Below are 23,912 nucleotides of genomic sequence, written 5' to 3'. Positions count from 1 at the left end.
TTCCGCTTTCTCTCTACTGCCTGTTACTTCCTTTAGGGAAAAATAGAGACCTAGAATAAACTCCTACTAAACTTTTGTTGATCTGCAAAATATTGACATTTGCTTTATAATTTACAATTAAACATATCATAGTTTTTAAAAGAACTAAAAACTTAAGAGGCTAGCTAGTCATTCTACTATTTAATTATGTCCCAATATTTATTGAGCTACTATATTTGGGTTAAAACAATCTCATAATCATTATGTGGCTACTGTGCATTCTGCCATTATATTGATTTTTTTTTAATAAAATAAATAAGGGATGTAGCACTATTTACATGATTATGAGAAGAAATCAGAGATTTGATAAACACTCAGGCCCTTGAAAATGTTTATGACTTATAATACCTTGATATGGCAGAATAACTGCTCCTCCTGTAGGCCATTCTGTTAACTGCAAACATTGCATAAACATTTCTGAGCTACAACATATGGGAAGTATTTTGCATTAGAAGGAATGAAAAACATATATTTGATCAAGATTTTTCCCTTTCTTTTTTAAACCAAAAATAACATTTTAACATTTCTTTAGAAACCAGATTAGGAGGGATTAAATTCTCTAAGCAACAATAAAATCTGGTTTGTAAGTTAGTTAACGTGACCTTTTCAAATGATAAGTCTTCAAAGTCAAAATAATGAACTATTTTTAAATCAAGCATTAAATTCTGTTAGCCAGAAAAGCTGGTGGTTTGTTGTATACAGTATGCCTTCGCCCAAATAGACTCAGAGTCACAAAGGTGACATAAAAAAGTATTCTTTATTTATACCACAAGTCAAAAGAAGTCACAGCACAATTTTCTGCTTTCAGGCACCGGGTTTTTTATGTTTTTACTTGAGAAAACAATGAGTTTATTCATTCTTTACAGTAATTTGACACATCACTGACATTTTTGTACCTGCCCACTGGTTTTCCATACCATTCCACATGCTTAGTATGATTCTGTTAATGCTCATCTATAACATAGAATAATACAATTGGAAGAGGCCTTAGAGGTCACTAGTCCAACTCCCTGCACAAGCAGGAGAGTCCATACCAGGGGTGTCAAACTGGATTTCTTTGATGACCAGATCAGCATTATAGTTATCCTCAGCAGGCCAGCCATGGAGGGGGACAAATGGGACAGACACTGTTCTGATTAAAAAGGATTCCTCTCATTCAAAGAGAGAACTTCAATTCTCAGTTTTCAATCCCTTTTATAGAAAATGCAAGAGAAAAGTTGAATGGACAAGGACAAAAGTAACTCTTCCTTTGCATAGAAAATCATACATGGAGTCAACACATATGTACCAACACATATGTTCATTTAAATAAATTCTGACAAAAGTAGGGGGTAAAAATTAAGAGGTTAACCTTTTGTTAAGGTTGTTTGGAGTTCACAGAGAGACAAACCTGTAACATTCCTAAACTTCAAAATAAAGTCTATTCAAAATAAAGAAGACAAACTCAAACACCAAATAGGAGATATAGGAAGCATACCCAGAGTCAGACATAAAGATCTCAAGTGCCTATATACAAATGTACAAATGCGAGTGGAAGACCACCCCACAGTATCTAAATCTCCTAACCTGTTCCAATCTATGTCCTTCCATTTTCCAGGAGTATTGGCTGGGTCTTTTAGCAAAAACTACAATTTTTGATTTATCAAAGTTAAGGACCAACTTGTTCTGTCTACAATAGCCAAGTGTTGCCCTAATTGCTCTCTTCAGCCCTATGGGAGTTTGTGAAATAATAGCAGCAGCATTGGCATATAGGAGAATCAGGATCTTGCATTGTGCTAGGTTAGGAGAATGTAGATCAGGGTTCTATAAGAGATTGATATAAGAGGTTAATATAGAAGTTAAAAAGGGAGGGGGACAGGATGCAGCCCTGCCATACCCCTTTTTGAACCCTTACTGGGCCGGTTAAAGTTCCTTGAGGATTACACCTCATTTTCAAGGTGGAATTGGTATACAATTAAGCCAGCCCTTAGAAATTTCTGGTGTAATATTAGAGTAAGGATAAGTGAATCATGATCGCTTTCCAGTTGCGAGTCTACCTCCATTTTCTGCAAGAACTTCAGGTTGTATGATATTATCCAGTAATCAACTGTGGATTTTCTTCCTGCTCCCTGATACTTAAGTCTGCTGGGTAATCACCCCATGTGGAACCGTTCAGGATACAAAGGTCCAAACGTACAGTCATCTGTCTTACATAGAGACCTGCCTGATTTGCCTTAGTGTCTTTAAATTGTCTGGAATGCAGGGATTCTCCTGGTCCATTCTCATCATAATGGATCTTAAATTGATTAAATAATGGTTGATCGTTTGAGCCCATCCTAGTGTTTAAATCCCCCACAATAATTATTGCTGCTGTAGGGTATTTGTCTAAGCAGCCCAGGATAAAATCTTCTATGTCGTCCCAAATCTTGTTGATCAAATTATTCTTATTGAGTGGAAGAATGTAGATATTAAAAAGCAAAATCACCACCTGTTTAAATAAGAGTAAGGTAGTCACAACCCATGGCTGCAAAGGTGGCAGGGATACACATTTAAATTGCAAGGATGTATTCACTAATGCCAACCTAGCAGTTTCGAAAGCACCTAAAAATGCAAGTAGAAAAAATAGGGACCACCTTTGGTGGGAAGGTAACAGCATTCTGTGCACCTTTGGTGTTGAGTCAGGCCGGCCACATGACCACAAAGACATCTTCGGGCAGCACTGGTCTTCGGCTTTGAAACGGAGATGAGCACTGCCCCCTAGAGTCGGCAATGACTAGCACATATGTGCGAGGGGAACCTTTACCTTTACCTTTTATTCACTGATGTCACAATACCCCCTTTAGCTCTCCTACCCACCTTACTTGGGACAGCTGGGATAGAGTTAACCCGATAACCATCTAACTGTATCTCTGTGGAGGCCCAGGTTTCCTATAAGAGGAGAATGTCATATTATGATATATAGTCAAAAAAAATTGACGAAACAGTCCAATCCGCTATACTCCAGGTTATGATAGAGAGGGGATCATCTTTTGCAGCTCATCAGGAAATTTGATTTATATGGGGGCATGATCAGAGTCACGGCGGGACAGCAGATTTTTGGGGGGCTCCGGAAGAACCGTTAATATCCCAGCTGATTGGGGGTCTTAATTGACCTAAGCTGACTCGTAGGGACAGCAAACTAAAGAAGCACAGACTGATCAACTCAGGGAATCCGCAAACTCCTGGGTTGATCAGAGGTAGCTTCTTGAACGGGACAGCTGAGATAGTGGCCATAGAAGCCGCTAAGAAGCTGAGGCGGTTGCAATGGAGCAGAGAAACTAAGAGAAAGTACATCATCTGGGTGAGAACTTAACATTTTAGATAAAAGATTTCCTTGCATACCCACTTGGATTAAACATAGATAGAGTAGATAAATGGCTAAAGTGAGGAGGGAGAGCGAGTGTGTATCGGCTCTCCATTTCTGGTACTGAAGCGGTGAAGAAAGTGAAAGCCCAAGAGGGAAGAAAGAAGTTCCTTTTTTTCTGAACAAACTAAATGAATTGATAAATTGATTGGGGATTAACTTAAAAGTGTGGATTTGGAATTAAGAAGAAATAGAAAATTGTTTGACTATTTTCAGAAAGAAAGAGAAGCAGGGGTGAAATCTATCGATTCAAACTGGTTCTGCCATCTGGGTAGGGAAAATTTTGACTGGTTCAGAGAACCAGTAAGGAAAATTTTGATTAGCCCCACCCACCTGCCCTCCCCCTCCTCTCATCTTTCCTATATTCTCTTGTTTATTAGCTCAGCTGATTCGCACAGCAGAGTGATTGCTGCCTCAGCTGAGCTAAGAAACAGCAGATGAGTCAGTCTCATTTGCCCTCAGCTAGAATAATAAAGGGAAACTTTCTGCGGCTTTTTTTTCCTCCCCCCCCTCCCAAAGCAGGGAAAGGAATACTAGCTTTAATGAGAAGTCTGGGCATTCAGCCAAGAGCAATTATCACATCTTTACAATGTTGTGAAGCTGCAAACCACCTTGTCTGAATTTGGAAACTACCTCAAAAGAAATTGCCTTTTGCAGTTTCGGAGCAAAAGCAGAGAGCCTCTTCCAGGGAAGAGTTCTCTGTCTTCTATTTTACTTCCACAGCAGAACAAAAAAGCCTCTTCCTATGAAGGCTTTTCCAGTTCTTTATTCTGATTTTCTTCTGGAGCAAAAGAAAGCCCTGTCTAGTGAAGCAGTTCCACTGGTTAATTGTTCTCACTGTCAGGAAGTTTCTTCTTAGTTTTAGGTTGCTTCTCTGTTTCTTCAGTTTCCATCCTTTGCTTCTTGTTTTGCCTTCTGGTGCTTTGCAAAATACATTGTCCCCCCCCCTCTTTCTGGCAGCCCCTTAAAAGCCTGTTGCCTATCACACTCTGGAGCAAAGCATGTGAGCCATTTTCTCCTTTCAGTGGTCCATGAAAGTACATCTATAGTATGTAGATAATAAAGTTGAAAAATGGTGAACAACATTTTTACAGAACTATAGATAGAGGCTGGGTGTGGCAAGGAATGGCTAGGAAGGGCAGAGCCAGGTGAGGCACTCCTTGAAGTGAGTGACATTGAGTTGGGCACTCCCACCTGGTCACATGACCACAAAGCCACGCCCACAAAGCCACGCCCACAGAACCAGTAGGGAAAATGTTTAGATTTCACCACTGAAGAGAAGGATTATAAATGGATTTAAAATGAATGTAAATTGATTAAAAAATCGAAGTTTGGAAAAGTATAGTTAGGTTATACTGCAGTGCCATCTAGTGTCAAACAAGAGTGATAATTTAAAAGTGATCATAAGAATTAAAGCTGACCTTGACTATGCTGGCTGTATAGATAAGAAAACAGATGTTGAAGAGAGAAATAAATTCTGGAAAGAAAAGGAAATTTGATTTATACAAAGGGAAATTGTATGGTTGTTGCAATGGCTTGAGGTGTTGTCACACATGAAATTGGCCTTCTCTAAAAGGAGGGGTGCCCCAACTAAATTTTGTGTCGACTCCTGGTAAAATTGTTCAGGATAAGATTTAGCACCAGCTAACAATGCTTGTCATTCCGATGCCTCTTCTTTAGGTGTAGAGCAGAAGGTTATTCGGTCGTGCTCCATTTGGCTTTGAGCTGAAAACACTGATATGGGTCCTCTCTCAATTTCTTGATGTGGTGCTAAAGGTATCATAGGATAATCACATAAGGATGCTAGCATCTCCTTCTCTACTGGGGCCTGTAATGACCCCTATGTGTCTTGGCTTCTGTTTTCCATGATCTCATATTCATGCAAACCTTGCCCCCTGGCGAAGAAGTAAGAGCCTCAATTATTGGGGAAAGCAGATCAATAAGCGGTTCAGCTGTGTCCATTATGTCCAATAAGGATTTCTTTAAATTTTCTAATTTGAATAGTATGTTATCTTGTTCTTTCCTTGGGAGAGCACCAAAAGGATTAATGAGACCAGTTTCTGTCCTGTTAAGTACATCTTCACCAAACAAGGCTGCCTTACTCCACTTTCTTCCACTCTCTTCCCCAAGATTGTGAATGCAGAAGAGACAGATACTTTGGGAGCTCGCATATTAACAATTAAGGGTTTAACCCTTTCCTTACAGAAAACTCTGACAGGAAAGATTTGAAAGGAGGTTAGATGTGCCTTCATCTTAAATATTATCAGTGATAAGGTTGGCTGTTTGAAAGACAGAAGTATCCACTTCCGATTTGGGACCTCAGGAAGCCACTCCGCAGCACGGAGATCAATCTGCCCCCAGTGACAGTGAAGAAGCTGGCTTAGGGAATTTAATATAGCACTCTTGGTAATCTAGCATCCATGATTAATTCTTTTCATATGGATGCTAAACACAATCTGATGTGTTTGTAGTGAGCAATGTGATTGCTGTAATTAAAGGGGAGAAGCTTTACTGTCTTCCAATGAAACTTCTCTATTAATACCTCCTCCTCTTGATGTCTTATCTGGAGAAGGACTGTTTTTCTGAGTGGGTTGCCACTTTTTGGCAGGCTCTTTAACTGTTTCCCTAGGTATTTTCTCTTTTTCCTCTTTCTTATCCTGAGTATGGGATTTACCCAAGTCTACTGTAGGGACTTTAGTTGGGGTGCCTGTAGCTTGATGTTGTGTTTGCAGAAAAACAGCTGTATCTTTTTTTAGTGTCTCTATATCATGTTGGATGGTTATTAGTTGTTCAAATATTGAAACAAGTGTTTGTGCTGTGAGAAGATGCTTTGCCATAAACTCTGTTGTATTCTGCCATGGTAAGCTCTCCACACTCTGAATTAGTTTGTTGTTAACCTTTTTAGTCTTTATCTCGAGCTCCATACCAGCTGTAGCTTGGACTCCATACCAGCTGTAGTTGTTTGTGAAAACAGCTGGCTGTCATTTTGCTCCCCTCCCCACAGATCGGGAAAGTCTAGTATCTGCTGTTTTGTCAGATCTCTATGCAGGTCCCGTTCTAACCTCTCCAGATTGTTGGAAATGGAGGGGGAATAGTTTTACTTACAAATCTCTCATCAAAGTGCTCATCAATTTTTGGTTGTTTTGCATTCTTCATTGGGGGGAGAGATCCCGGACTGGTGCCATGGCGCTTCTTTCTTTTCCCCATGCCTTATTAGTCCTCCACAGCCAAAACTTTGTCTGTGTTGTTTAAATAATATTTTTTGGAGACAATAACAATGTAGACTCTGCCTACTGTAAAGTAAGACATTCCCTGAAAATAAGACTTAATATTGGGTTTTTTTTATACTTAAAATGATCATTAGGGCAGAGAAATGGTTGTTAAATTATTTGAATCCCACCACTGGTCCCATCCTATCCTGACCTGGAGAACAAAGACAGTTTCTTTTTATTTTAAAGTTTAGGAATGTTAGAAGTTATAAATCAATCAGTTCCACTTTCTGGTCTGCAATGGTTTGGTAAACTATTAACATCTTTTTAAAAAAAGAAAAATAATTAAATTAAAATACAAAATAATTATGTTAGCAAGTATAAAAATATTACAAAGTCGATGTTGTTGATATTACAAGTCCATCCCACATGGCCCTCATACCTGGCTCAATAGTGGCAACTCTGAGAGAGTTCTAAGTGTCCTAGTAGACCATCCCTTACCATATTTTTCAGAGTATAAGACACACTTTCCCCCCCCAAAAAAGAGGATGAAAACTTGAGTGAGTCTTATACACCCAATGTAGCCCTGCCCACCACTCCACTCCATCCTTTGGCCTCTGCCTCCCAGCAATTTGCCTCCTACCACTGGGCTAAATTAACTGCTTTAATCAAAGAAAAGAATACATCTAACTTTATTTCTATTTGAAAATCTCTTCTGGATTTTGTGCTTGAGATAGAAAAAAAAATGGAACTCTGATTTCGGGATTTGTTAATTAGACAGGTTTTTTTGTTATAGAAATGATATATTAAATATGTAAAAGTAAAAAAGTTGAGGCTCTAATATTTTATTCTACTGTGCTGAAAAAAGTAGGAAGTCAATGCTCCCCCCCTTTACACTTTTCCCTCCCCCCTATATTAATTTGATATAATGAAAGAGAACAATAGGAACGGTAGGCACTTTTGTGCTCTTATGCACGCCCCTTAATATATGAAATATATTATAAATATATTAATATATGAAATATAATATGAAATAATATATGAAATATAGCACCTATTTATGCTTTATTTCATATATTACAAATGATTTCACAAAAAAGTGTACTTTGTTCACTATAATACTTTTAGATTTGTCAAAAAAAGAATAATCTAACAATATTTATATGCTAGTTAGTATAGTAAAGTAGAAAAGCAAGGGCAAAGGGGTTATAAGAACTGGGGAGATTTGAAACAGTTGGTTCAGCTCAAGGTAAAACAAACAACTGTACTAAAAGTGTTGCTCAGCCTGTTAGTGAAATTTTCTTGCTTCATTTTAATGCTGGGAGACAGGAGCCAAAAATTTGAGACTGTTTACTATATTCCAAGATTCAGCAAAAGGGAGTGATTCTTGGAGCCAGTAAGATAACCTAACTCTGTTACTAAATGAGGAGCTATGAAAAAAATTTCAGTGCTATGAAAAAAAAATGAAAAAAATATGTGTGTCTTCTAAACACCTCTATTTAGGAAAAGGGCAAAATATGGGTTTTTTTCTTAAGCATTTAATTGTTAATTATTTTATTTTAATTAAAACTTAATTAATTATATTTATTTTATTAGAATAGAATAACAGAGTTGGAAGGGACCTTGGAGGTCTTCTAGTCCAACCCTCTGCTTAAACAGGAAACCCTATACCACTTCAGACAAATGGTTATCAAACATATTCTTAAAAATTTCCAGTGTTGGAGCATTCACAACTTCTGGAGGCAAGTTGTTCCACTAATTAATTGTTGTAACTGTCAGGAAATTTCTCCTTAGTTCTAAGTTGCTTCTCTCCTTCATTAGTTTCCACCCATTGCCCTCAGGTGCTTTGGAGAATAGCTTGACTCTCTCTTCTTTGTGGCAGCCCCTGAGATATTGGAACACAGCTATCATGTCTCCCCTAGTCCTTCTTTTCATGAAACTAGACACTAGACATACCCAGTTCCTGCAACTGTTCTTCATATGTTTTAGCCTCCAGTTCCCTAATCATCTGTATTGCTCTTCTCTGCGCTCTTTCTAGAATCTCAACATCTTTTTTACATCGTGGCAACCAAAACTGTAACATGATGTCCCATCCTGATCTTCACCCCATTGCCTGCCGGTGCCAGTGCTAGTGTCGCTTGCGGCCAGACCCGGCCAGGGAGACGGCCTGCTGATGAGCTTCAGGCGGCACTGTCCTGATATGTCCCGCCGTTCTCCTGGCCCTTCACTGCCATCACTGCCCTGTTTTTTGGGCCACTCGAAGCTGCTCGGAAGGGAGCTGCCACAGCCTGTCCTTGCTATTTAAGAGCAGCTTCCAAGGCAGGAAAAGTTCAGGCAAGTTGTCTCCTTCTCAGCCTGAAACACACAGAGAACATGCACACATCTCACAGCGCCGGGATCTTCTGTGAGGAGATGTTGCGTGGGCATGCACCATCTCCTCGCAGAAGATACCGGCACCGTGAGGTGCGTGTGCCTGTTTGCTTGAGGCCGAGAAGGAGGAGAAGACTTGGCTGAACCCCTCTCTTCTGACACTGGCCAGGAAGGTGAGCAGCCTCCTGACCAGTGGGGTAAGTGTCCTACCAGTGGGGCTGTGCTAGCTGGGAGAGTGATCTCTCCCCTCTGGCCAGGAACCATATGGCTATGTGGTTCCTGGCCAGGGGGGAGAGAGCACTCTCCCAGCAAACATGGCCATGTGACTTCTCAGCCAGCATTCAGAGGCAAGCGGGAAGGTCCAGGAAGCACAGAAATGGAACTGCGGTGGCAAAGCAAGACAGGCAAACCCGGGGGCGGGGGTGGCAGCTAACTAGTTAGGCCGTGAGTGCCGTGTGCATTGGAGATGCGGCGGCAGCAGAGCTAGCCAGGCAAGGCTGGGGATGGAAGGGGGGGCAGCGAAGTGGCGGCAACCTAGGCTGGCTTAGGAGTCAGCACTCAACTAGGGCTTTCTGCGGCGGCAGGAAGGCTGGGGGGGCTGGCCCGGAATCAATTTGATTGGGGCTTCCACCACGGGACAGGATGGGGCGAGGGGCATGCAATCCAGCAATTTAACAAACGGTTCGGTTCAGTGTCTTCTGAGGCCAGTAAGTAGTGGTGGGGAGGGGAGGGGTGAGGCAAGCCAGCAATTTAACAAATGGTTCGGTTTGGTGTGCTGCCAGGCTAGTAAGTAGTGGTGGGGAGGGGAGGGGCAAGGGGAAGGGCAAGCCAGCAATTTAACAAATGATTTGGCTGAACTGCCTAGAACCAGCAGAATCCCACCACTGGTTCAGTGGTTCTGAGATCAAATCTGTCAGTTTCTTCAGAACCTTGAGGTGTAGTCCATCCGGTCCTGGTGATTTGAATTCATCTAGGATAGACAGGTACTCACTTACCATTTTCTTCCCTATTTTAACTTTTGTTCCTAATATGTTTTTTGTGGTGCTGTTTTTGATAAGTTGGACTGTTTTTTTCTCTTTGTGTAAAGATAGATGCAAAAAATGAGTTAAGTGGGTCTGCTTTCTCCCTGTTGCTTGTCACCTTGCCACTTTCTCCCAACAACGGACCAATTGTTTCTTTGACTTTTTTGTTTGTTAGAAGAAGCTTTTTTGTTGTTGTTATTTTTTACTTTTCATGTAAGCCATTGTTCATTGTGAGCCTTAGCTTTCCTCGCTTCATCTTCATCATAGGCTCAGGCTATTTGCTGATATTCTGCCTTAGTTATTTGCCCCTCTTTCCACTTTTTATACTTGTTCTTTTTGTCAATTTGTCAGAGAGTTCTTTATGCAGCTATGCTGGTTTCTTCTGAGAGCTGCTATTTTTCTTCTTCATTGGTATTATGCTGGACTGGGCTTTTATAATCTCACTTTTCAAAATTTCCCAAGCTTCTTGAATTGTTTTCCCCTTGAGGATTATCATCCATGGAATCCTTATGATATATATGCTGTATTTTTAATTGTTCAAAGCATTCTTGAATGTTGGCATAAACAGAATATGTTTAGAATTTCCAAGATTTGTGAGAAAAATTCCAACATTAAATAAATGAATTTTATTAAAAGGAATTGTTATTGGAATTAAGGAACTACAATCAAATCAAGAATGAAGAATAATTGGGGAGGGATGGAATTCATTTGGAAACTTCTCAAACAAATTCATTTTAAATCCTGTACACCAGGGGTGTCCAAACTTTTTTGAGTGAGGGCCAAATACAGAAAAATAAGCAAAGGCCCAGGCCACGGGGAATGGGCGTGGCTTATTTTGGGGTGTGGCTTGGTGGTCATGTGACTGGTGGGCGTGGCTAACTGCTCATGTGACTGAGTGGATGTGGCTATGGCAGGGGTGTCCAAACTTGGTCCCTTAAGACTTTTCTTTCCCGCTTGCCGCCTCCTCTGCCCCCTCCCTTCATTATTCCTTCATATTAAATTATACTTCCAGAATTTGCTGCGGGCCAATAAAAACTGACCCGCGGGCCGCAGTTGGCCCGCGGGCCGTAGTTTGGACACCCCTGACTTAGGCAGTGTGTGGAATCTTATGTTCAGTCCATAATGAAACAGGTTTAGAACATTCGTAATCCAGATCACCTATTAATTAGATGTAGATTAGATATTAATTTCCAACAACTCTGAGGAAGGTGGCAGCAATATTTATTTATTTAATTAGTGTATGCATTTATAGACATCATGCAATCAGTGATATAATCAGCAATAAATATATATAGTATGTGGACATAAAGGAGATAAAATATTAAGATAAAACCATAATAAAAAAACATAACATGAAGCCGTAGAATTGCAATGGGATATTGTTATAATTCAAATTTTAAGGAAGCTAAGTGCTTCCTAATTGCTTCTGGTGTGACTGCAGTGAGATCATCTGAGATGCTTTGAAATTTCCTGAGGAAAAATCTTGTTATAGTTTGTTCCAGTGCACCACAGTCACATTGCAAACTTTTGGCCATTCCCTACTTAAAGAGCTTTGACTTGGCCTGTTCTGATTCTATTCAGGTAGCTTTGGTGAACAGAAAACCAGTTTTCTATATTTTAGAGCAGGAGTCACCAACCTTTCGGACCTCAGGGACCACTAAATTCATAATTTTAAATCCCGCAAACCACTAATATGAATTTTTTAAAAAGATAAATAGTATTTAGTGCAATATAAAAATGCAAATAATTTTTCTGTGGACCACCAAAATTTTCTCACGGACCACCAGTTGTCCACAGACCGCTAGTTGGTGACCACTGTTTTAGAGGAATAGCTGATGTAAGAGTTGGTTGTCACAGCTATATTAAAATAGAATCATTATTTAAATTTGACTTGTCTGTGTTGTTGCTTGTAACAAGTTTGTCTTCTCTGATGAGCAATATTAGATTATAATATTTTTATACCTTCATCTCCTTGTAGTGCACCTTGGATATCACAATATCATGAACTAAATGAACTAAATGAACTGGCAGCCAGACCGTAGACTTTTCTGGCTCTCAAAATACATAGAAATGAAAACAAAAACAAAAAAACCTGGACTTTTTCAGGCCCAAATGACGAGAGTATTCAAATCTGCCAAAGCAATATTGAGGGGCTCAGCAAATCCAAGAGGCAATATATTCAAACTTTTATTGGACAGACGTCGCCTTCGACAAGACCTAAGTTTAACTCATAGAATTATCTATTGTAATGTCCTTCCTGTTAATGACTACTTCAACTTTAATTGCAATAATACAAGAGCAACCAATAGATTTAAACTTAATGTTAACCGCTTTAATCTAGATTGCAGAAAATATGACTTCTGTAACAGAATCAAACAACCTACCACCATGGCTACAGAATAACTACATCAGGGCATCAAACTCAATTTCATTGAGGGCCACATCACCATTATGGTTGCCCTAAAAGGGCTAGGTAGGCATGGCTGGATAGGCATGGCCAGTTCGATGTGGCATCTTAGAACATTGAACCATGTCTTTCAAAGATCCTGGAGCACCGGGGAACAGGAAAAGAGCCAATGTAGTTCCCATCTTCAAAAAAGAGAAAAAATGGATCCAGGAAACTACAGACCAATGACCCTAAAATCAATACCTATGAAGATACTGGAAAAGATAGTAAAAAAAAAAGATCTGCGAACATCTGGAAACAAATATCTTGGAGTCCTAGTGGACAATCAGTTAAATATGAGCCAGCAGCCACCAAAAAAGCCAAAGCAATCTTGACTGTATTAATGTAGGGTCAGAATCAAGATCACATGAAGTGTTAGTAGTGCTTTATTATGCCTTGGTAAGACTATACACTAAGAATATTGGTTTCAATGCCACAATTTTAAAAATACGTTGAGTCTCTGGAAAGAATGTAGAGAAGAGCAACAAAGATGATTAAAACATATGAAGAATGGTTGCAGGAACCCAGAATGACTGGTCAAATTGTTGGGATTAAGGGTGACAAAACAGTGTTCCAAAATTTGAAGTCCTGCCACAAAGAAGAGGTCAAATATTTTCCAAAGCACCAGAAGGCTGGACAAGAAGCAATGGATGGAAACTAATCAAGGAGAGAAGCAGCCTAGAATCCTGACAGTGAGAATAATTAACCAGTGGAACAGCTGGCTTTTGAAAGCTGTGAGTGCTCCATCACTGGAGGTTTTTAAGAAGAGATTGGACAAGCATTTGTCCAGAATGATACAGGGTCTCCTACTTGTGCAGTGGTTGGACTAGAATACCTTCAAGGTCCCTTCCAACTCTGTTATCCTAGTCGTTATCCTCCAAGTAGTCAGGCTATCTTAATGAGGTGTTCAGTATATCAAAGGTTTTTGTTGCAGTCATCATAAGGGTAGAAAATATAAAGTCAAATAATGATGCAGCTCTTACATGTGTTGCTCTACGTTTCCAAGATCTCCCAATCTCTTTATAATTTATTCCTGTAAATTCTCAAAATGAGTTAATAAGTTCTGTTTCTAATAAGTTCTGTTTATCTGCTGTCTCTTTTTTTAAAAACTGTTATCTGGATCTGCTTATCTTATCTAGGGAATTCTCTTTCAAGGGCATAGTTAATACGATATCTGTCTTTTTGTTATGGTGTCTGTTAGATTCGGGCAATAACGAGGCAGGAGACCAGGATAGTGACAACAGCTCTTTACTATAGGGTGAACCCAGCAACCGGGCTGGGGAAAAACCTCTCCTTAAATACAGTTTAGCCGGGGGCTTCAACCAATCAGCAACGTGCTATTTTCCCGCCAAAACTTTTAAAGATACATTACACTCCTTCCCTCCCAGAAGGCACTTTACCTCTATCTACTTAAAATTTACATTTTATTTATCGACGTAATCACGCAAGTAGACTGGGCGTCTCCTGACTCTTTCAGACCTGCGCAATTCATTCCCTGGGAGTGGGTCGAGCTGACCGGAGGGACTGCTTGTTCCTCTCAGCTCCTCCTCTAGGCCATCCGGCCCTGGATTATTTGCAGAGTCGCCCTGCTGTTTTCAGGAGGAACCGGTTGGCGTCGCTGGACCTCCTGGAACTCAGATAAGTCCCGCGTTTGCCCGGGTTTGAGTCAGCTGTGATTCAAACATTGAATAGTCAGGGCCTGTTTCGCCTGATTCTGATTTACCGTTATGCTTTCCTTATTTGGTCTATGTGGCGCTCCATACCCGGCCATCCTCTATCTCTACTAGATATGATTTTGGTCCTGTTATTTCTAGGATTTTCCTGCTAACCAGGTCGGGCCTCGCTGTAGTTGTGTGCCCACACTAGGTCGCCTATGCCATCCCTCTTGTTTTACCGTGTGCCCTTTGTAACCGCCTGGTGTGTAGTTTGGGTTTAAACGGTCTAGTGGGCACCTGAGCTTCCGACCCATTAATAGCTCTGCGGGCTGCGGCCAGTTGTGACACAGGGGTTCTGTGTTGGACTGCTAGGAATGTATCGATTTTGTTTGCCAATCGCCTGGCTTGATTCTGGACAATGCTTCTTTGCGCTCGAGCAAGCGTTCTGCAAGGCCGTTCGTCGCAGGGTGGAAAGGTGCCGAGAGGACATGTCGGATGCCCTCCTCTGCCAAGTACCCCTCAAACTGGGTTGCCGTGAATTGCGGGCCGTTATCGGAGACTAACGTATCGGGCAATCCGTGGGTTACAAAGAGGTGCCGTAGGACTGAGATTACGGCCTCCACTGTCATCGATTTCATGAGAATGATTTCCAGCCATTTGGAGTAGGCATCGACTACTACCAGAAAGGTTTGGCCGTGGAAGGGGCCGGCAAAATCGATATGGATCCTAGACCAGGGGCCCTGGGGTCTCTCCCATTCCCGAATTGGGGCCGTTGGGGGTAGCGGTCTGGACTCCTGACAGGCCTGGCATTTCCCTACCCTTTCAGCAATTTCCGAGTCCATTAAGGGCCACCACACATAGCTTCTTGCTAGACCCTTCATCCTCACGATCCCTGGGTGGCCTTCGTGAAGGAGATCCAATACCTTTTTCCTTAATTTCTCTGGGATCACCACTCGATCCCCCCATAGCAGGCACCCCCCTTGAGCCGAAAGTTCCCCACTTTTTTTACAAACTCTTTAAACCGCTCGCCCGGCGCAGCGGGCCAACCTCTTTGTACCCAACCAATCACAGTTCTTATTGTAATGTCCTTATACGAAGCCCGAGCCACCTCTTTGGATGTGACTGGGCCAGAGTCCAAAGAGTCAATAAGTAGGACTGGTATTCCCGGAGTGGGGTCTTCGATAGTCTCTGGTAACGGGCATCTGCTCAGGGCGTCTGCATGCCCTAATTCCTTTCCTGGCCGGTGTAGTAATTTGTAAGAATATGCTGCCAGGAAGATAGTCCATCGGGTCAGTCTTGGCGAAAGTGCCACGGGCGTTGGTGATCGCCTGCCAGCAGACCTAGCAAGGTCTATGGTCCGTGATGATTTCAAAATCACGACCAAATACATACTCATGGAATTTCTTTACCCCTGAGACTATAGCCAAGGCTTCCTTATCAAGCTGGCTATAATTCCTTTCATTTTGCTGGGGTAAGGACAATTTGAGTCCTTGTGCTTCTCTCATTTGCCACCACTCTCAAGAGAATTCAAAAGCAGTTAATGGCCATTTGCCTTTTGGACCTTGTCACCATCTAACTGGATGCAGGGGCTTTCATTGCCATCTATTTTGAAAGCCAGGAAAGTCTACATAGTAGTCTGGATGCCAGAAGTTGCTGGATTGTTTAGTTCACACTGCCATGCTCCCCAGGGTGCACCATGAGGTGGTGAACTAGCTTCACACTCCTGCCGACAGACTCCTGTCCAAAGACCTTGAAATCTTGGGAAAATTCTTCACTGCCTGGAGACTCACTCCTAGCATCAGCAAAACAGTTACTAGGTGCTTTCACCTTAACAGCAAACTAGCATATGAAGCATTGAAGCATATGAAGCATCTATTTAAACAACAACTTATTCCCCTATGATCCCCATCCAAAGTACCTTGGAATAACATTAGATTGGACACTCTCCTACAAAAAACACCTAGGTAATAGGGTTGCAAAAATCAGTACTTAGAACAACACACTCCACAAATTATGTGGAACTAAATGGAGAGTTTCAGCTGCCACTCTTGGATCATCAGCACTAGGGTTCATCTACTCCACAGCAGAATACTGTACCCCTGAATGGTTTAACAGCTGCAAAAGAAGCAGGTTAGATGCAGACTCAATGATACCGTGAGGATTATAAGTGGATGTATTTGATTTATTCAGTTTTGGCCCCTTTAATGTATTTTTTCCAATAATCCTTGGGGCTGGGAAGAATAATAATGTAGGGGAAGCATGCAGTCCTGGAATTCATTCCAACTCCTTAATAGCAGCTCAGCTCTAGGTCCTGTGACAGAAGAGGCAGGACTTAAGAATATAAGAATTGCCAACATTCCAACTGCTAATTGCTTCGTAAACAGGGATACCTGGAGGATTGCTCCCCCTCATGTTTGACTCTCTGTGTGTGGGTGTATGTGTATCATGCGCAGCTCCCAGCTCTTTTTTAGAACTCAAACTTTATTTTACAAGTTTTTCCACCATATCACATCTGGTACTGTGCTGTGCTACTTTTGTAGCATTATCCTGCTGATAAACAGAAGGACAGAGTTCGAAGTCCCTTGCATAATTTATTTCCAACATTCCATTAGATTGGAAAAATCAAAGTTATTATTCATAAAGTCAAGCACTGAAGCAGGTCCTTGTATCTTTGATTTTCATCATTTACAGTCTGACAGTGCAGTATATTCCTTAGATAGCATTGAAGTTGATCAACTTTTTTCCATACTTTCTCTCCCCCCCCCAACACCGTTTATCAAATCTTTAAAAAGTGTGTTTCTGCACATTTCTTGAGGCAATATCAGTGGCTAGTGCTGCTTCTCTTTGCTGCTCATGTTAATTCTTGGTTATTCATTTGCAGCTAAGCAAACATTGCACATTGCCCTGGGAGGTGAATCCAGTATTTTGCTCCCTTGGCTAATTTAAAATGCATAATTCTGAATAATAAAAAGGAAGACAATCTATATTCTACTTCTCTATATATCTTTATATATAACTACAATATGTATTATATTTTTATTTTTCTTATATTTTATTAATTTAATAAGATAAGAATAAATTTATCTCCATATATAGATCCTTCTCTGCCACCTCTCCAGCCCTTTAAGAGCATCTTATTCCTAGAGACAAGTTGAACCCCCACTTTTCTAGCTTTCTGAAAGAGTGTTAAAAACTGACTTTGCCAATCGGCATAGCTAGAAGAATGTTAGGCAACCCTGGGAGTGAAGGTTGATGCGAGGTTGCTCCCTCTGCCTGTTTTAACTTGCAATTTCTCAATTTTAGCTTTGTTCTTAACTTTGTGTTAACTTTGTTGTATTTATGCTTTTATATCTCTTATGTTTTTATTATAAACTGTCCAGAATCTCTTATGTGAAATAGGCAGTGAAAAAATCTAATAAATAAATAAAAATACATTAAAAATGTAAGAAAGCAATGCAAAATGCTCCTCCAGAAACAAAGAGATATTTGGAATGTCTCCCTCTTGTTTAAAACGCAATCTGTTTTTATATAATAGCTGCAACTGCAAAATTGATTGATATGGGTACTCATATCATAATTATTATAAAGAAGTTACAATTTTAAAAACAACACATGGTTAGAAAAATTAATAAAACTTCATCCATGACAGTTCTGAAAACAGAGTACAACATTCAATATCTATTTCAATGTAGTATTAAAGTTTTCAGAAAAAATACTACAAAGGTTAATTGATAATACTCAGATCTCAGTACAGCAATAAGCTTAAATTTTACTTACTGTTTTCCTACAATGCTCAAGTGTTCTAGCTAGACTGGATAGAATTGGGTAGTTTTTTTCAATAACAAACTTGAAGAGCTCCAATCAGAAGGAAGGCCATTATGTTTTATAACAACTTACCCATATCGAACATAACAATCATTAACTTTCTGTGACACAAATTGTAGTTGTACTATTTTTTTGTTTGTTATGTACTTTTTAAAATTATTCTGAATTGTCAGCTTTGGAAATTTGAATATCAGTTCTCTTGTGCTGACTGCAATGGAGTTAAGTAAAATTAAGTTTAAAAATAAGCTTCCATTGCAGGATTGATTGATTTTATTTATTTCTTAGACTTTGTTTGCCAACCATCCTGCCTAGAGGTCGGCTAATTAATATTGAAAGGCAATAAAATATTAGAAAAATAGTAATAGTAATTTACAATTAAAAAGATGAAGATGCAGACCCCACGTCCATAAATATCACCTCCAAAATTCTTAATCATCCAGTTAACTTGAACCCTACTTCAGTTTTGCTATCCTACCAACCTGCTCATGCAATTTCTCTTTATTTTAATCCTGCCTTTCAATCACAATATGCAAAATGATTTGATATTTATTTTTATTTATTTATTTATTTATTTATTTTATTAAATTTTTATACCGCCCTTCTCCCGAAGGACTCAGGGTGGTGTACAGCCAGAATAAAATACAGGATATATACAATTAAAACAAAAATTAAAATATAACAATTACTAAACGGCTGACAATTAAAATGAATTTAAAATTTAAAATATTAATAAAACCCCAATTTAAAATCAAACTATTTATGCCAGTCCCGCTTGAATAAATAAATATGTTTTTAGCTCACGACGGAAGGTCCGAAGATCAGGCACTTGACGTATGCCAGGGGGGAGTTCATTCCAGAGCGTCGATGCTCCCACAGAGAAGGCCCTACTCCTGGGGGCCGCCAGCCGACATTGTTTGGCGGACGGCACCCTGAGAAGACCCTCTCTGTGAGAGCGTACGGGTCGGTGGGAGGCATAGGGTAACAGCAGGCGGTCTCGTAAGTACCCGGGTCCTAAGCCATGGAGCGCTTTAAAGGTGGTAACCAGAATCTTGAAGCGCACCCGAAAGACCACAGGAAGCCAGTGCAGACTACGGAGCAGTGGTGTTACGTGGGAGCCACGAGCGGCTCCCATTACTACTCGCGCAGCTGCATTCTGGACTAACTGCAGCCTCCGGGTGCACCTCAAGGGCAGCCCCATGTAGAGAGCATTGCAGTAATCCAGCCGAGACGTAACCAGAGCGTGAGTGACTGTGCATAAGGCATCCCGGTCAAGGAAGGGACGCAACTGGCGGACCAAGCGAACTTGGTAAAAGGCCCTCCTGGAGACGGCCGCCAGATGTTCATCAAAGGACAGCCGTCCATCCAGGAGGACGCCCAAGTTGCAAACCACCTCCTTTGGGGCCACTAACTCGCCCCCAACAGTCAGCTGCGGATGCAGCTGACTGTACCGGGGTGCCGGCATCCACAGCCACTCCGTCTTGGAGGGATTGAGCTTGAGTCTGTTTCTCCCCATCCAGACCCGTACAGCTTCCAGGCACCGGGACAGCACTTCAACCGCTTCGTTGGGGTGGTCCGGGGTGGAAAAGTACAGTTGAGTATCATCAGCGTACAGATGATAACTCACCCCAAAACCACTGATGACCTCACTCAGCGGCTTCATGTAGATGTTGAACAGAGTAGGCGAGAGAATCGATCCCTGGGGTACTCCACAAGTGAGGCACCTCGAGGACGACCTCTGCCCCCGTCAACACCATCTGCGACCGGTTGGAGAGATAGGAGGAGAACCACCGATAAACAGTGCCTCCCAATCCCAATCCCTCCAACCGGCGCAGCAGGATACCATGGTCGATGGTATCAAAAGCCGCTGAGAGATCTAATAGGACCAGGGCAGAGGAACAACCCCTGTCCCTGGCCCTCCAGAGGTCATCCACCAATGCAACCAAAGCCGTCTCCGTGCTGTAACCGGGTCGGAAGCCAGACTGGAACGGGTCTAGATAGACAGCTTCCTCCAGGTGCCGGGGAAGCTGCCATGCAACCACACTCTCTACAACCTTCTGTCGTGTCCCACTCCTCCGCTGACGGCTGGGTCCGGGAAATCCGAATCAGGCGTGCCTCTGCAGCTCTGCCCAAAGTCCTAGCAAAGTCCTCAGAGCAGGCAGGAGACCAGTAAGTGACTTCAGCAAGATAAGTTTGACTTTTTGCCTGACTCAGAGACTGCCAGAAAGTAGCTCCTTTATATAGGCCATGGGGTGTGGCACCATGACTCAGCACTCATTAAGGCCTGCTCCTTCCTCTGTAGCCTCCGCCTCCAATCTTCTGATGCGAGGGTCACACCAATCAGCTGTTGGTAATAAACCCTCCTCAGGCTCACCTGCTGTGGAGGAGGGGGAGGGGTCTAGCTGCTCCGTTTGCCTGGGCATGGAGTCAGGGCTGGGGCAGGGAGATTCTCCTTCTGCAGTTTGTGTGGGCATGGAGCCAGGACTGGGACCGGGAGGCATACATTCCTCAGTGTGCGGGAGCAGGTAAGAAGGCCCCGGCTGCTCTGAGGGCGGGCAAGACACAACACCTTCACTAAAAAGCGAAGGTTGGAGACTGGACGGTAGTTTCCCAAAATAGCTGGGTCCAGGGAAGGCTTCTTCAGGAGAGGTCTCACCACCGCCTCTTTCAAGGCGGCGGGGAAAACCCCTTCAACCAAAGAAGCATTTATAATCCCCTGGAGCCAGCCTCATGTCACTTCCTGAGCAGCCAGCACTAACCAGGAAGGACACGGGTCCAGTAAACATGTAGTTGCATGCAACCTCCCCAGCAACCTGTCCACGTCCTCGAGAGCCACAGAATCAAACTCATTCCAAATAACCTCAACAAGACGTGTCTCTGCCATCTCGGCTGAATCATCGCAATCATGGTCCAAGCCATCACGAAGCTGAACGATTTTATCGTATAGATAACCGTTAAACTCCTCAGCTCGTCCCCGTAGGGGGTCATCCCATCCCTCCTGTTGAAGGAGGGAACGGGTCACCCGAAACAGGGCAGCCGGGCGGTTATCTGCCGATGCAATGAGGGTGGAAACGTAGGAACGTTTCGCCTCCCTCATTGCCACTAGGTAGGTCTTAGTAAAAGACCTCACTAGTGTCCGATCAGCCTCGGAACGGCTGGACCTCCAAATATTCTCTAGGCGTCTTCTCCGGCGTTTCATCTCTCTCAGCTCCTCTGAGAACCAGGGAGCCAATTGAGATCTACGCCGGGTCAGAGGCCGCAAAGGCACGACACGGTCCAAAGCCCCAGCCGCGGCCCGTTCCCAAGCTGCAACCAGTTCTTCAGTCGTGCCGTGGGTAAGATCCTCAGGAAACGGCCCAAGCTCCGTCAGGAACCTCTCCGGGTCCATCAGGCGCCTGGGACGGAACCAACGCATCGGCTCCGTCTCCCTGCGGGGGGAGCAGCGGTCCGAAAGTCTAGGCGAAGGAGAAAATGATCTGACCATGACACCGGTTCTTTCACTATATCTCCTAAATCCAGATCATTTACCCACTGACCAGACATACATATGGGACGTGGGATGTTATTTTCAATTTGTAAACGCTTCTGTCATCATTCATCTCAGCTTAATTCATGTCCTCTTTTGCTCGAGAAACTATATATAATAATTGCTATTATTATATAGATGTTAAAACTTGCATAATTAAACAAGCTAAACAGATGTGAATTTATGCTCTAATGCAGGGGTCTCCAACCTTGGTCCCTTTAAGACTTGTGGACTTCAACTCCCAGAGTTCCTCAGCCAGCTTTGCTGAGACCCCTTCTCTAATGGAAGGACAACAAACAAAGAGGTACTGAAGCTGCTTATGTCATTGCTGAGTCTAGAGATGGAAATTAATGGCACGCTGGGAATTGATGAGATAAAAATAAGGAGTCCATCTTAGAATTAGCCTGGAAAACTAATTGAAAGCGAATTTATTTACTCAACAGGAACAGAAAAAGTGGGGGGGAACCTGCAATCATGTCGGTTTTGTAAAGTTTCTGAAATTTATTTTATTCTAGTTATAAGTGTCATTAGCTTGCAAGCCTAGAATAAGTAATGTAAGAACAGTCATTCTCTTTTTTTTTTTCATGGAGCAGCCTACAAAATTTAGGGCTGGTGTTGATTCTCAGGAGCGATTCAGGATTTCCCCCCTCCTCAATAACTTCCAATTCTCCATCCTAAAAGCACCCACACCAACCTTTCCTTTGCATCTTCTTTCAATCACAATAATTTCTAACATTGATCGCAATCATCCTTCTAGAAGTTAACACATTCTTAGCTCTTATCCTGCATCCTTGTTCATCTTAAAATGTTTTATGTACAACTTGCTCTTAAAGGTATTTTGCCCCAATGTAAAATATTTTTTTATGAATCTGCTACCAGTCTACACTTAAAGAGGCTAATTTACTCTTAGGTTTGCAATTAGAAATGTAATTGTAAACCTAAGAGTATAATTACAAATAAAATATCTTTAAAACATATAAGGAAAACTTCATAAGCCATGGTGGAGCAATGGTTAGAATGCAGTACTGCAGGATACTTCTGCCGATTGTCGGCTGCTTGCAATTTGGAAGTTCAAATCTCACCAGGCTCAAGGTTGAATCAGCCTTTCATCCTTCCAAGGTGGGTAAAATGAGGACCCAAGTTGTTGGGGGCAATATGCCGACTGTAAACTGCTTAGAGAGGGCTGTAAAATGGTAGATAAGCCTAATTGCTATTGTTATTGCTATTTAATCCAATATCTGTGACCACAGTATGCGAGATTGTGATTTTAGTGTTATTTAGGGGGCTTTCAATGGAGCATGGTCAACTGAACAACTCAAAAAGACTTTTCAAGTTAGAAGCTTTTCCAATTTGCAAACAGGAAACAGATTCCCTAAATGTATATAAGTGTCCTGGATTAAAATCATAGAAATCACCGCACAAGATCCTCCAGACAGTGGCAGTTCATAAAATGACTCTGGAATAGTGCTCTGAAGTTGCTGGATGAAGAGTTAAGCAGACTTCTCTGGTATCGCATGTTAGGGAATATATGCACCTTGTTATTCAAGGACAGATAGATGTTCCATTTATATTTCTGCAAATGTAACATTCCAACTAGGGGGCATTTGAACAGCAAAACATAGAGCAAGAAATCAATCGATCTTCATGCAGAATGCACACCTCCATACAATGGGCTGTTGGGATTTGGGAGGTATACTCATCAGCCTGTCTACCGCTATGTGAAAACCTATTTACCCTTCAACCGCTTCACAGGATAGGTATGTGTTGATGCCTACATGCAGTTGTAGGCAACTCTAAATTAGCCTCAAACATCCAATTGAAAGGCAGGGATACAGCCACTTCCCAGCTGAAAAAGTAGCCATTTGGGTTTTTTTTTTCTGAAAGACATTAAATCAAGTCTTCCATTACTTAAAACACTCTCTCTCTGTTAAACTAAAAGAGGCTCTTTTAGCCTGTTTAATCTGTTATTCTTTTCTAATTTTAAATATTCTTTTATTTTAAACTAATATTTTATTTGGGCCTGTTTCTATTGGGAAATTGCTTATGGTTTTTATGCTAGAAATTTTAAAAAATGAAATGTAGAATTTAGTTAACTATTGAATAGTGTGTATTTATAGAAATGATTTGGAAATCAACAGCTTTTTCTCCTTTTTTAATCCTGCACTTCCTCCCTCCCCATCTTCTTTAATGTTTATTTTCATTTCATTGTATTTTATATTATAACAAATGTCAATAAAAAGTGACTAAAGAGAGTGTTATTTAGGATTAAGCATCTATCCAATTACTGAGAGAGGGAAAAGATGCTAAATTCCAGAATGATTGGAAATGGGTCAAACACTGAACCTTCATCCTCTCATAATCTATAGACCACAAAACAGTTATATTTCTTCCATTTTAAAACACACTAAGAATAATGCCAAGCTATTGTTTCACTTATTCTA

General features: G+C 41.5%; 1 protein-coding gene across 1 annotated transcript; it reads right to left on the bottom strand.

Moving 5' to 3' along the window:
- Positions 1-18,558: 18,558 nt before the first annotated feature.
- LOC131197613 (uncharacterized) lies at positions 18,559-23,849 on the bottom strand. The gene is made up of 2 exons (XM_058181886.1): positions 20,515-23,849; positions 18,559-19,999 (listed from the first exon to the last, which is right to left on the bottom strand). Exon 2 carries the CDS (start codon positions 19,606-19,608, stop codon positions 18,706-18,708), a length of 903 nt encoding a protein of 300 aa, XP_058037869.1. The 5' UTR covers positions 19,609-19,999; positions 20,515-23,849; the 3' UTR covers positions 18,559-18,705.
- Positions 23,850-23,912: the final 63 nt, after the last annotated feature.

The sequence above is a fragment of the Ahaetulla prasina genome, chromosome 4 (genome assembly GCF_028640845.1).
Source record: "Ahaetulla prasina isolate Xishuangbanna chromosome 4, ASM2864084v1, whole genome shotgun sequence".
NCBI classification, from domain to species: Eukaryota; Metazoa; Chordata; class Lepidosauria; order Squamata; family Colubridae; genus Ahaetulla; species Ahaetulla prasina.
The sequence above is the reverse complement of the archived record's forward strand: the minus strand, read 5'-3'. Positions and strand labels throughout refer to the sequence as shown.